General features: G+C 34.7%; 1 protein-coding gene across 1 annotated transcript; it reads right to left on the bottom strand.

The window, feature by feature from the left end:
* Positions 1-312: 312 nt before the first annotated feature.
* Positions 313-8,166, bottom strand: LOC128219116 (uncharacterized; the record flags this gene model as incomplete). The annotated part of the gene is made up of 7 exons (XM_052926938.1): positions 313-669; positions 775-1,023; positions 3,785-3,916; positions 5,077-5,193; positions 6,116-6,258; positions 7,216-7,423; positions 8,085-8,166. Coding segments are annotated over 7 exons (1,188 nt in total), but the record flags the coding sequence as incomplete, so codon positions are not given.
* Between the last annotated feature and the right edge of the window lie 4,123 nt (positions 8,167-12,289).

Here is a 12,289-nt window from a genome sequence, read left to right as displayed (position 1 = left end):
TTAACACCGTGCCTATGGTGTGATTCAATTGGGTCAATTTCTTTGTGGAAAATAACCATTGGAAACCTTGCAGGTTCTCCTTTATGTTCCATGGCAAAGTTGGACCCATTATGATTTTTGTTCTGAATTACTTCAGTGTTTAAACGCAATGTAGACGTTGTAGTAATGTTTTCTGACGGACTGGAATTGCCCACTTCTTCTATTTTCAATATACAAGTTTCATCATCATCATGCTCATCAAATAATGTCACATGAACATCAACATTCACAATTTCTTCATCACTATCACCTGCAAAATGATGTCTTGGAGCATTCGTGTTATAATTATTATTTGGTATAAGATTGACAAAACTTGTGTCATGATTTTCGGTCTCAGGGTTTTGAAATACTTCATTCTGCAATGGAGTTTCACTTAGTTCTGCCCCGGCCCTTCCACTTCCAACATAGAAATATGATCGCTTTCAAGCAAAGGTCTGGTGCTTGAGGACCTCCTGTTTTTATCTGGTTTTGAAATTTCTGCCACTAATTTTCGTGATTTTGATTTTTGCGATTTAAATTTAGGAAGTTTATTTTCCAATGAACACCAGAAATTGTTCATCTTCCTGTTTGAGCTATTTTTCGTTGGCACTTTGATCTTTGGCATCTTTTCCCAATACTTTAAATCTTCGTCTTCATTTCCCAATCTTGAATCATCATCAGCAACATCAGCAGCATCACCCCTTCCACTATTATTAACTACACTCCAATCATCAGTTCCATCCATATCTGCCACACTTATTTCAATATCGCTGCCCACATTTTCAATTGCTCGTGATTCCTCAGATTTCTTCTTGCCTTCCTTTGCCCATTTCAATGCATCTTTGGGCTTTAGCTCATCAATTTCAAGGAACCAAACAGGTTTTTTCTCCGGCATAAGATGGGTCATGCAACTGACTGCCCATTGGTCAGAAAGAAGGTTTTTCGAGTACAGGAAACAAACGGCGCCGCTCCGTTCAAATTCCGTATTATAAAATGGCATTATACCTAAATAAGAAAATAATAATGCACATATCAATGCTTAATAATGCACATATCAATGTTTTTCGCAACCAAAATTGAGGGTGTGGGTTATAGTTATCAATGCTAATGTCTGATGTATTGTTGTTTTTTTTTTAATAAATACAAAAGTGCACAATTTTGGAAATAAAATATTATTATTGAAAAAAATTGTTGTGACCATGCTCGAAGTAATTACTTATTATTCCATCCACAAATTAATAATTATGAAATATGAAAATGTCTACCTGATACTAATAGCTATACAGAACTTTCAGGTACACATTTTTGTATTGCATACAGGGAATGCACCAGGAATTGGCGTAAGGGGGAACATAACTTAGGAGCGCAACATTTTGACATGCACCCCTCCCTCAGAACCGAAAGAATATGGCATAAACTGTGTGCATGGCGATTTGGAGTGACTCCATCAAGAAAAAAATAACAATTTCTTGTCGGAAATGGTGCTTTATGAGCGTTTTTTTTCTCCGATATTAACATGAAAGTAAACTCGGACGATTTTAGAGGGGCATGTGCCGGATGCGCCTCCCTCAAAATCTGCTAGTGGCATAATCAATGATTAATTTATGCTCGTTGATAATTTCAACTAAGTGTTTGGCAATTGCTATCGAGTAAAACTCATTCTCGCAAACACGCAGCTTATCTGGGCCCTAATTTAATTGCTAGATTTTCATCAAATTATTTTTGAATGGGGGAAGGGAGTAGCAATTTATTTTTTATTTTTCTTGGATGACTGTATATGTGTTCATGCTCTTTCTCATTGCATAAGGGATCATACACTTGTGTTTCTAGATGAAGCACGAACACCATCGTAATAATTGTCCTTTTTTACATGTAATGTTTACATCGACACTGGCTGGTATGAAAAAATGCTGTTCCCGGACGGTACTGGACAGATATGCAAATATAGACCACAGATCGCATTTTCATTTTAGTCAATACAAATAAAGGGGCGGCATAAAATCGAGGGGGCCGGCGGGAATGAAAATTTAGCAATTCATTTATAGTCGCCTAATGGTAACATGAGTACTGTAACTACTGTCAGAGTACGAATGTCTTTAAACATATTTGCGTATTTGCCAGATATGTTATAACGTTTCCAACAAGAGCAGTCGTAGGATAGCGCGCTGGACTATACGCAGCTTCATCATTGAAATGAATACAAAAATGATGTAATATATATCAAGCAATAAAAAAGAAGACAAATTAAAAAGTAAACAAGAAATGATGAAAAATGAGACGAAACCAGGTTTTCAATGATTGACAGAAGAACTTCAGCCTTCGTTGTGAGATTCAGTTTTAACATTTTTTCTATTTTTAGTAACATTGACCTTGACCCTAGGGGCCCCATATGTCCTCCATAATCTCTTTCTGCATACCAAGTTTCGTCACAATAATGTCAATCCTTACTAAAATTATTCAGTACCAAATAGTTATCTATTTTAAGTAACAGTGACCTTGACCTTAACCCTAGGGGCCCACAACACAATCCCATGAAAGTTATTCAGTACCAACTGTTTTTCTGTTTAAGGAATAGTGACCTTGACCCTAGGGGCCCTATTCGCACACACATTGAAAGTTCTTCATAAACTCTTCCTATATACAAAGTTTGGTCATAATATGTCACCCCCCACTAAAGTTATTCAATACTTATAATTTTTCTATTTTTAGTAACGTTGACCTTGACCATGACCATGAGCCGAGCCCTAAACACAATCCCTTGAAACGGCTCTTTAAAATTTTCCAATACCAAGTTTGGTTGTTATATGGTTGATTGCAACCCAAACTATAATTATTCAGTACCAACTTTTTATTTTTATTTTAGTGACCCTGATCTTGACCCTAGGGGCCTCACACGACATCCCATGAAAGGTCTCCATAAACTTTTCCTATATACCAGGTTTGGTAACCATACCAGAAGTCAAACCTTACTAAAATATTTGATACCATAGGTAAGTTTGACCCCGACCTCAAACCGACACGTCCCAATAACGTCGTTCTAATAAACAGGTTTCATTTTGGTTAAAAATGTGCCTATTAAAAGCATTACAAAGATACTGAAAAAAGTCAATCAATGCCCATCATTTGTATTTAGGATTAATATGGAGTTAGGTAACCTAATTGTTTGATGGCCTTAACCAACTGCGTGAAGTATAAAGTCAATGAAATGAAGGGTATATAGGTTATTAGTGAAAATCCCTTCTTGCCTTTAAACTTTTAATAGATACAATGTGCCCTTAAACTTTAATTTAAGTTCCAAAGTCAATCTGAGGCTATACTTTGTATTAAGAATGAAATGGTGTTATGTAACCTAAATAGGAGATGTTCATTAATAATTGTGTGAAGTATTAAGTCAATTGAATGAATGGTAAAGAAGTTGTAAGTAAAAATCCGAGCTTGTCCTAAAACTTTAACTTGACCCAATGTGCCCTAAAACTTTAACCTAATTCCTAAGTCAATCAGGGGCCATAATTTTTATTCTGGATACAATGGAGTCATGTAACATCCTTTTGTGATGGTCCTGAACAACTGTTTGAAGTATCGAATAAAGGGTATTAGAGTTATAAGTAAAAATGCCATCCTGCCCTAAAACCTAAACCGGGGCGAGTAGAAAAGACCTCCTTATTTTTCGAAAAGTCAAGATTAAAAAGGATTGACGACACAACCCAAGGCAACGACATATTTTTTCTTTGAAAAAAGGCTTTAAAGCAATGGTAAAACTAAATACTTTTCCCGGGGATGGTATCTGCAGACATGGAAACCTTGTATCCACGCTCTACTAGGTTTTCTTTGATGTACTCGGCAATTTCACGGTCTTCTTCAGCATGATACACAAACACATTGTACTTATACTTATCCTCTGAAAAAAGGCAGAAAGCACTTGTCATTAAAAAGTCACGTGACTTGCTGATGGAAGTACAAAATCATGACAGGACTACCTTTAATTCACAGATAATGTCCCCGGCATAAAATAACCAAATTTCATATTTATGATACATATTTAACTAGTGTTATAACTTTTCACGTGAGGCATTGAAGATATGCTTGATATTATAGCACTATGAAATATAATAAGCGATGTTGATAATAATCCTCATTCATTCAAAATGAAATTTATTAATGTTGTTTGCTAAAATTGATAAAAACTTGCCTTTAAATTTCATGACAAGTCATGTAATACCCTCTATTTATCACAATTTGGGCCCAACTTTTACAGATAAATCATTTTATACCTTGAATTTTAAAAACACAAGGGTTTGGTTGATTTTCTGGATGTGCACTTTGTGACATTCAAACATAATCTGATTTTAGTTCAACAGCTTAATGCATAAACACACAATCTTCATTCAATTCAAGAACTGTAATTCTAGAACTAGTAACAGATCTAAACCACAGCTTTTTATTAGGACTACAGCCCCACCATAGAAAATATTTTGATCCTAAGTCTAATTTCCAAAATTAAAGGTGCTTACATTTGCTGTTAGTTTTGTTATGCACCAGTCAATTGAGACCACGGCCCCAGGTCCGGGGAATAGCCGGGACTTCGACTTTCGGTCTAACAAAGCCCGGGTAAAATCCCCATCCTGCGCGGACGAACTGTAGGTAAAATCCCGGCCAAATGCCCCCGCACCCCAGGGAACCTAAGTAAGGCCCATTCCCCGCTTTATTTAGCCGAAGACAAAACCACCGCATTCACCCAGCACTGCGGAGCCACCATTCAGGTTAAAACACGGGCCATTTTCCACGCTATCCCACTGGACGTGGGGGTGGGGGGGGGGGAGGGGTAACAATTGGCTGATGCATTATAACAGCATTTACCAATATCGTAACAATTTTGAAAATCCCATTGAGCAAAGAATTGTTTTCCAAGTTGAAGAATGTATTTATCTACTATCAGACGTCGGGCATTTACTATCAATTGTGACAAATTTCCAGCATGGAAATCGCATGTACTGTAGCAGAAGGATTATTTCTAAGACTAAGAATGCATTTATCTACTATCAAAATTAGGGTATTTACCATCAATTGTGACAATTTTCCAGCATGGTAATCGCATGTAGCAGAAGCGCTGTATTTGAGGCAAGTAACACCAGCACACTAGAAGAATGTAACTTTTTCTTTCACGTCTTTTTTTCACTGATGACGTCACGTATCATTATAGAATTACGGTATAAGACAACTTTCTATTTAATCTAAGGACATTTACTGAAATCTGTTTGTGTTAACAAGCCTGAATTGTTAATAAAGTGTTTGGCATTGAAACTTTCCCAAAAAATTAACCAGAAGAATGAATCCCCCCACACTGCATGCCGCAATAATTATAGCTTTGGTGTTATTTAGAACATCTGAAGTGAATGAAAGATAAATATGTCACAGTGTTAAAAGTTTAACACTCATTGAAAGATGAATTGTAGTATTTTTTGTAATTGGCTTAAAATCGAGACCTTAAGCCGATTAATCGTGAAAAGTCTGAAAATTAGCTGTAACGAACTCATTGTCATACACTCAAATGTATTAAATGGCAATTTCTGTAAGTAAGGTCGTCTACGAAAATGAGTCGTGTTGAGGTATAAATGTTAATAACAAAAACAAATTTTGACCTAGTGATTGAAATACTTTTAAAACAAAGTTATTGATTTAAATTATTATAATACACAATAATTAATGTGTAAAATTAAATTAAAAACTATTTTTAAAATTATGTAAAAATATATATTGTCTACTTATGAAAAACGAAACCTCGAAAAAATGAAAATGTAACTTTTTCTTTCACGTCTTTTTTTCACTGATGACGTCACATATCATTATAGAATTACGGTATAAGACAACTTTCTATTTAATCTAAGGACATTTACTGAAATCTGTTTGTGTTAACAAGCCTGAATTGTTAATAAAGTGTTTGGCATTGAAACTTTCCCAAAAAAGACAGAATATATACAATCCGAAATTCGAGCAAGCTCGTTATACATTTTTCCAGCACTGCAGGCTTATGGGCTTATCTAAACAACTGTAAGGAGCCACAAGTTCTGTCACACTAAAGAGTACCATTCTGTCTCACCTTTCTTCACAATGTGGACAAACTTTTTAGATATGCCGTTGATAGATTGTTCGTTCAACACGACACATTCGTAAGTGTTGTAAACATCCTTTGGCTGGACCTTGTGGATGGTGAGCGTAGCACCCAGAATGGACAAGTCTAAACTGTATAAGTAAAAGAGGTATCTTATTAAGTGTTTATCATCTCTTTCAAATCAGATCCCCAATACAAATTTTACAATGTTACGCTATGTACATAACGGAATGAAATGAAGTGAACGTCACACTATGATTTAATTGAGATTGTTGTATCCCCAAATGATTCATCAAATCCTTCGATAAATACTGCTAAATGCCAAAAGCAGATACAATGTACATGTCAGTTGCCATTTTCCATACCAAACAACCTAGGATGTATGCTGGTACATCAGTAAAAGTAGTTCGTAAAATTTTAAATAATAGTATTAATCAATTGTAGTGTTTTAAAGTATATTTTGCATATCTAAGTTTCAATATTTTGCCATTTAAGTGTATTATTGCACAACTAATTAAGATTCCTACAACTACATAACACCTTTAAAAGTTTTATTTCACTGTGGTATTAAAATGTATGAACTCTTTAATGCATTGAAACCTCTTCATTCAAAATACTTTAATACATCTTATAAAATGGACAAACTTATGAAAAATAACTTAATTAAAAATTATAAAGAAATATGCATATAAATATATATATATATATATATATATATATATATCGTGTGTGTGTGTGTGTGTGCGTGCGTGCGTGCGTGCGTGTGTGCGTGCGTGCGTGCGTGCGTGTGTGTGTGTGTGCGTCAGTGTTTTCATTGTTAAGGTATCTTTATAAGGTTTAAATTTGGTGTTTTGAGGGTTCATTTGCCTGCCAACTGGGAGTAGGTCAAAGCCCTTAAGCCCCCCTACTAGAACCTCAACTGTAATACAAAGTGTGTACAAAGATTCGTGTAAATATCTTTATCGATAATGCAAGCAGTAATCCATTGCAAGTCAATGATAATGTCACTAAAGTTGTCACAATTACTCAACTTCTTTTCCCTTCTTTTTTAAACTGATGAGCTAAAACTATTCATGTTAATGTTTTACCTTTGAGTCTGATTCACTACATATCTATTGCTTGCATTTTCAGGAGAAATCGTTTCATTCACCATCCAATATGCTATGCGATATTCATGAACATAACAGCCAAAGTTCCCTGTGCAGTGGAATATCACATTCCCTCCATACCGGTCTATTGTCTGGTTGGCTGGCATGGGTTCTACCGAAATTGGACCATGAGGATTTGGGTCACATGCTGTCAAAATGAAAAAACGAAATCATATTAAAAATATCGCTTTAAGCCAGTTTTCTAACAAGAGAGGCAACCCAACAATTTATTTAGACAGAGTAACAAGACTTGCAACAGTGAAAATAATACAATTCATAATTGTTAAATACTTTAATAATAAGTTATATTCTGTCAAAATTTAGCTGTTACACTAAATTCAGGTTATTAGCACTCCTTGAGTTTTTAGTACAAGCGAACAAGTTGAAAATAACTATTAAAAAAACAGGGTTTCCTGTTTAAAGTGTGATAAAAAAGCACAGTGTCAGGTGATTTTATAAAAAACATAAAAAATCATAGAATGAAATGGCATTTTTCGCTAAAAAAGGTGCTTAATTTGACAATGATAAGTAAAGAGTTATTGTCCTTCTGTCTCTTGTAACATGTGTATGAAGTTTCAATGGATTATCTTGAAAGTTTACTCGAAGTTTGAAGTAGTTTAGACACCACAGTTGACACCAAGGCTACCACAATACCTAGACGTGTTTCTTCGAAAGGCAGACGAGCTAAAAAAGAGAACCCCAAGGGAAAACAAACAAACCCATTTAAAAAGCTTTCAAAACCTTATTGAGATTTCCAGGCGTAAAACATATACCTACAGAACTTGGGGAATAAATAAAAAAAAACCTACGAGAAACATGAAGTCTGTTTGTATGGTTCTTGATAACAGAGCCATTCTTAACTAATTCCGCACGGAATATCCGCAACACTTGGTTATTTTCTTCAAGCACTGGAGCGTCCGTTCTTGGTGAGCTAGGAGGGTAGGACACAAATGTTTCGTTCGCTATTTTCCTGTACCAGTCAATGTGATCAAAACCTTTGGCACAGCATTGTAATGCGATGTGGTGGCCATAGGATGTATAGTCAACAACATTCAATGATTTTGTAAAATCAACTTTGCCTGAAATAAAATAATATCAATCACCATTTATACCTGCTAAGAATACAACAGGGATTGGAATTATTCATTTGGGTACTAGCATTATGTTGGGAATCAGTTCCAGTTTGACTATTGATAATCAGTTATACTCAAGTAACTGATTATTGATAGTACAATTGTTTGTTTTTTTTGACAATATCTTCATTGTAGTTTTATTCTTGTTCAATAACTCATGGATGAAACAAGTAAGTTCCTTATATCTCCGGCCTCCATCTTCTCTTCCGACTTGGAAAAACATTTATAGGTTGATAGGCACACTATATCTTGTCGGATAAAAAAGCTCTGTGAGCTTATTCTTAGTGTATCTTTCCTTCCTGACTATCAATAAATCGTATCCTATCTCTTTTGACTTATTCACCTGTGGCTGTAGAAGAAGGGCAGATTTTGGAGCTCACAGTCGCTATCCTTACCAACAGGACATACAAACAACGAAGCACCCACATCCCAGCAACTCAGTATTCCATGGCTCTCATAGCTTCTAAAACATATTTAAACAAAATTAAATATTGCAATAAATCCATACTAAATGTTATTGATCTTCAGGAACTTATCTGATAATTGTTAACATACATCCTTAATTACACATGTATACAAAGTTAAAAAGCTGCAATGTAGAATATTAACGTTTTAAAGCAAATTATAGCCTAATCTGACCTGGTCGCGAGAAATGATGCAACTGGACATATTCATTTACGAGACTAAATTTGTTAACACAGAGATGTTTAAGAATGTTCAGGTAATGCAGATGTTTGCATCAGTCTCTTTGATAAACACTTTGTTGGAAAAGATAGCAGTATATGAATAACATGTTTAAAACAGCAATTAAACAACGTTTGAGTTAAATCAAACGTCTCACTGTTTGATTTCGAGATTTCGTTATTGTTCACAGTACTGAGTAGACGTTTATACTGAAGTTCTACTAAAGTCAGATCTTGTGCAAGATACAAAACAATCTTTATTTAAATTCGGGTTAATGCTCACAAGTAACATTAATAGCGCAATGAGCTATTTTCCGACACGAATAACAAACATACATAAAATATCAAAACATAACAAAGTGGTGTCTAAGAGGGTGTCCTGAAAAAAGCATATAGCTTTAAATAGGTACACTATTGGAAAGAGTATTTACAAAACATGTTTCTTAAAGTATTTATGCATATTTTACAAAAACGTAAGATTGATTAGAGAACTACATATTCAGTGATAACATCATCTAGTTTTTCAGGCAATGCGGCCAATCCACACGGCCATGGTTCCCCTTGTTGACATGCCACTGTAAAATGGCTAGTTTTTTCAAGAGTACAAATGAAGGTTAATCGTAAATCACGGTAAATGTAAAGGTATTTCTTTCGACTTGGCGGTCAAGGATAAACCCTTGAAAGGGCAAGCACTTATTGACAATTTTGTTTTGTCCTTTGTTTTTGCAGAATGGTCAACACGCGGAAAAGACCATGGTGGGATACAAGGAAGTCGGGTTGCCGTATACCAGGCATCTAACCCACATCCTCTCGCTCCGTAGGCGGTCGCCTTACTACTAGCCATGGAGACGGGTTTATATCGTATACATTTAAAACTGCAATATTGTAAGTAACATTGTGTAACGTGATTTACATGGAAATATCAGCATTGTACAGTGATGTGTAGTTGGTAAAACATGTAATAATTAATTCGGCTTGCTAAAAAACTGCTTGATTTTGCTGCAATTATCAAGAAAAAGCGAACAAAGACATATAGTTGCTTATATAATTTGATCAATCCTACTTACAGGTAATCATCCAATTCACTGACCAGCCACCGTCCCAACAATATCAGCACCTACCGCGGTGTGTAGGAATGTAAATTGTAATGTCATATCCAAACACCTTGGCAAAGACATGCCAAACACAACAACAAGAAAAAACAACAACACGCCAGAAGTTGTATGTGTTCGACAGATTTTAATTATATATAAATAAGAAACAATCATGAATATATATTAGCCCTTGTTATTTAATTTTATATCTTTTATTCATATTCAAAATGCCCGCTGAAATATTTTCTAATATTTGAATGCCACATATTGTCCAGTGGGTGGGGGCCATCCAATTGAAAACAAAATTCTATTCTGTGGAGACAAAGGATGATATATATATATATATATTCAGTAAGACACCTAAAAAATCTTATTTTCTTCTTATTTGTTTTAGTTATAATACATTATCTGTTCATTGAGTAATTACACGAGGTACCTGTCCAGGTGCCGATCAGCCTTCCAAATTCCAGGTAGTTTTTAGAGCATTTATTCTTCCCATATTTAATATTTTTACTAATGGCACATCTACACAATTTTCATATCTGAAATCAAAATAGCATGTCTTAAAAAAAGCTACAAGGTTTGTCCCTTTATTTTGCATTGTTGTTTTAACATAATTTATATTATTCCGATGAGATACCGTACTGAGATTTGTAAGTTTCAATAGCGATACATCTAACCCTGCATGCTCAGATATAATGTCGGCAATTCAACTCCATGAAGAATTTTGTAAGATGCGGTGTTATCTTTAAAAAACAATTATTAAAGCTCTGTATTGAATCTTTTCTAATTTTTATCGGTTGGTCTTGCAACAAAATGCCTAATAACAGGATAGTAGTTGAAATTGGATCTGATAAAAGATTTAAAGATAAGCTTAGTATTGATTGTCAAAAGAAATGCTTAGTTTTTAAAGGATATACGCAGTTGCTTATAGCTGCTTTTAGCACCTTTTCAACATATAGAAATCAAGATTTAATAGAATATCTACCCCAACACCTGCTCTTCACAAAAAAGTGTTGTTAAGTAAATTAAATTGTTTTATTTCTTCAACAAACTTTTAGTTAACTGAAATTAATTGAAATTCGTCGCGGGTAGCCTTTATTTCATTGAAAGTAAACCTGTTCCACAAAATGTTACTTCCTTCTTCGATATTTTATTCAGCTTTGTCAGTCGAGATATTTAGGGTCTTTGCTCTCCAACTGGGAGGAATAAAAGTATCCATCATTCCATCCATTAATCTATAAATCGCGAATTTGTTTATTAAAAAGTTGAAAAATTACCTTAAAATTATCAAGGGGTGGGGGGACATGCAACTGTTCCCTGTTGACGTCGGCACACTCGGTATCCATGTCTATATGCGCCCACAAAATAGTTCTCAAAACTGTTTAATTTTATTCAATACAACTGTATTCAAACTAATTGCTTTCTAATACGTCAATATCAATTCAAAACATAAAAAGCTTTTAAAAGTGCATAAACGTGGATCAGTCTAGAAACATTATCTAAATCATGTAACAGTCATTCCGCCAGTAACAGACTACACAGATCAAGCCCTTCATGGTTCTTAAATTTTAAAATGGTTTAAAATGTTGGCAGGATGGTTTGGGGGTACACCCCCAAGAAAATGTTAACAATATCAAACCAAAAATGGTGAATTTTGGGCTTAATTTAGTACTTGTTCCTCCTTTATTGAAATTAAGAGTTAACTTGGACAATTTTAGGGAGGGGGGGGGGGGTGCGCATTAGTGCACATAGTGAGCTTCAACGCAATGCAAACTTATGAAAGTACGACCTAAAATCAAAATCAAAATTCTTTTTGTTTAGTAGATTAAGATCAAACTAAAAAACAGTGTTACTTCCCTTACAGTTCAGTAATTGCAACAATGCTCATCACGTGACGATGGATACTAAAAAAATCATATCGGTGAAAGTTGTAAATTATCTTTAATTTTAGATAGTTTTGTTTGTATTTTAACTTTAGTACACCTTGAAATTTTATAAAATTATTCAAAGAAGAGAGAAGAATTGCTAAATTCCAGCTTCTGTTGGTTAGGGGGTATCACTGCGTAGTAGATTGGATTAAGATGTCATCCATACAGCGTTC

The sequence above is a fragment of the Mya arenaria genome, chromosome 15 (genome assembly GCF_026914265.1).
Source record: "Mya arenaria isolate MELC-2E11 chromosome 15, ASM2691426v1".
Taxonomy (NCBI): Eukaryota; Metazoa; Mollusca; class Bivalvia; order Myida; family Myidae; genus Mya; species Mya arenaria.
This window is presented reverse-complemented; position numbering and strand designations above follow the sequence as displayed.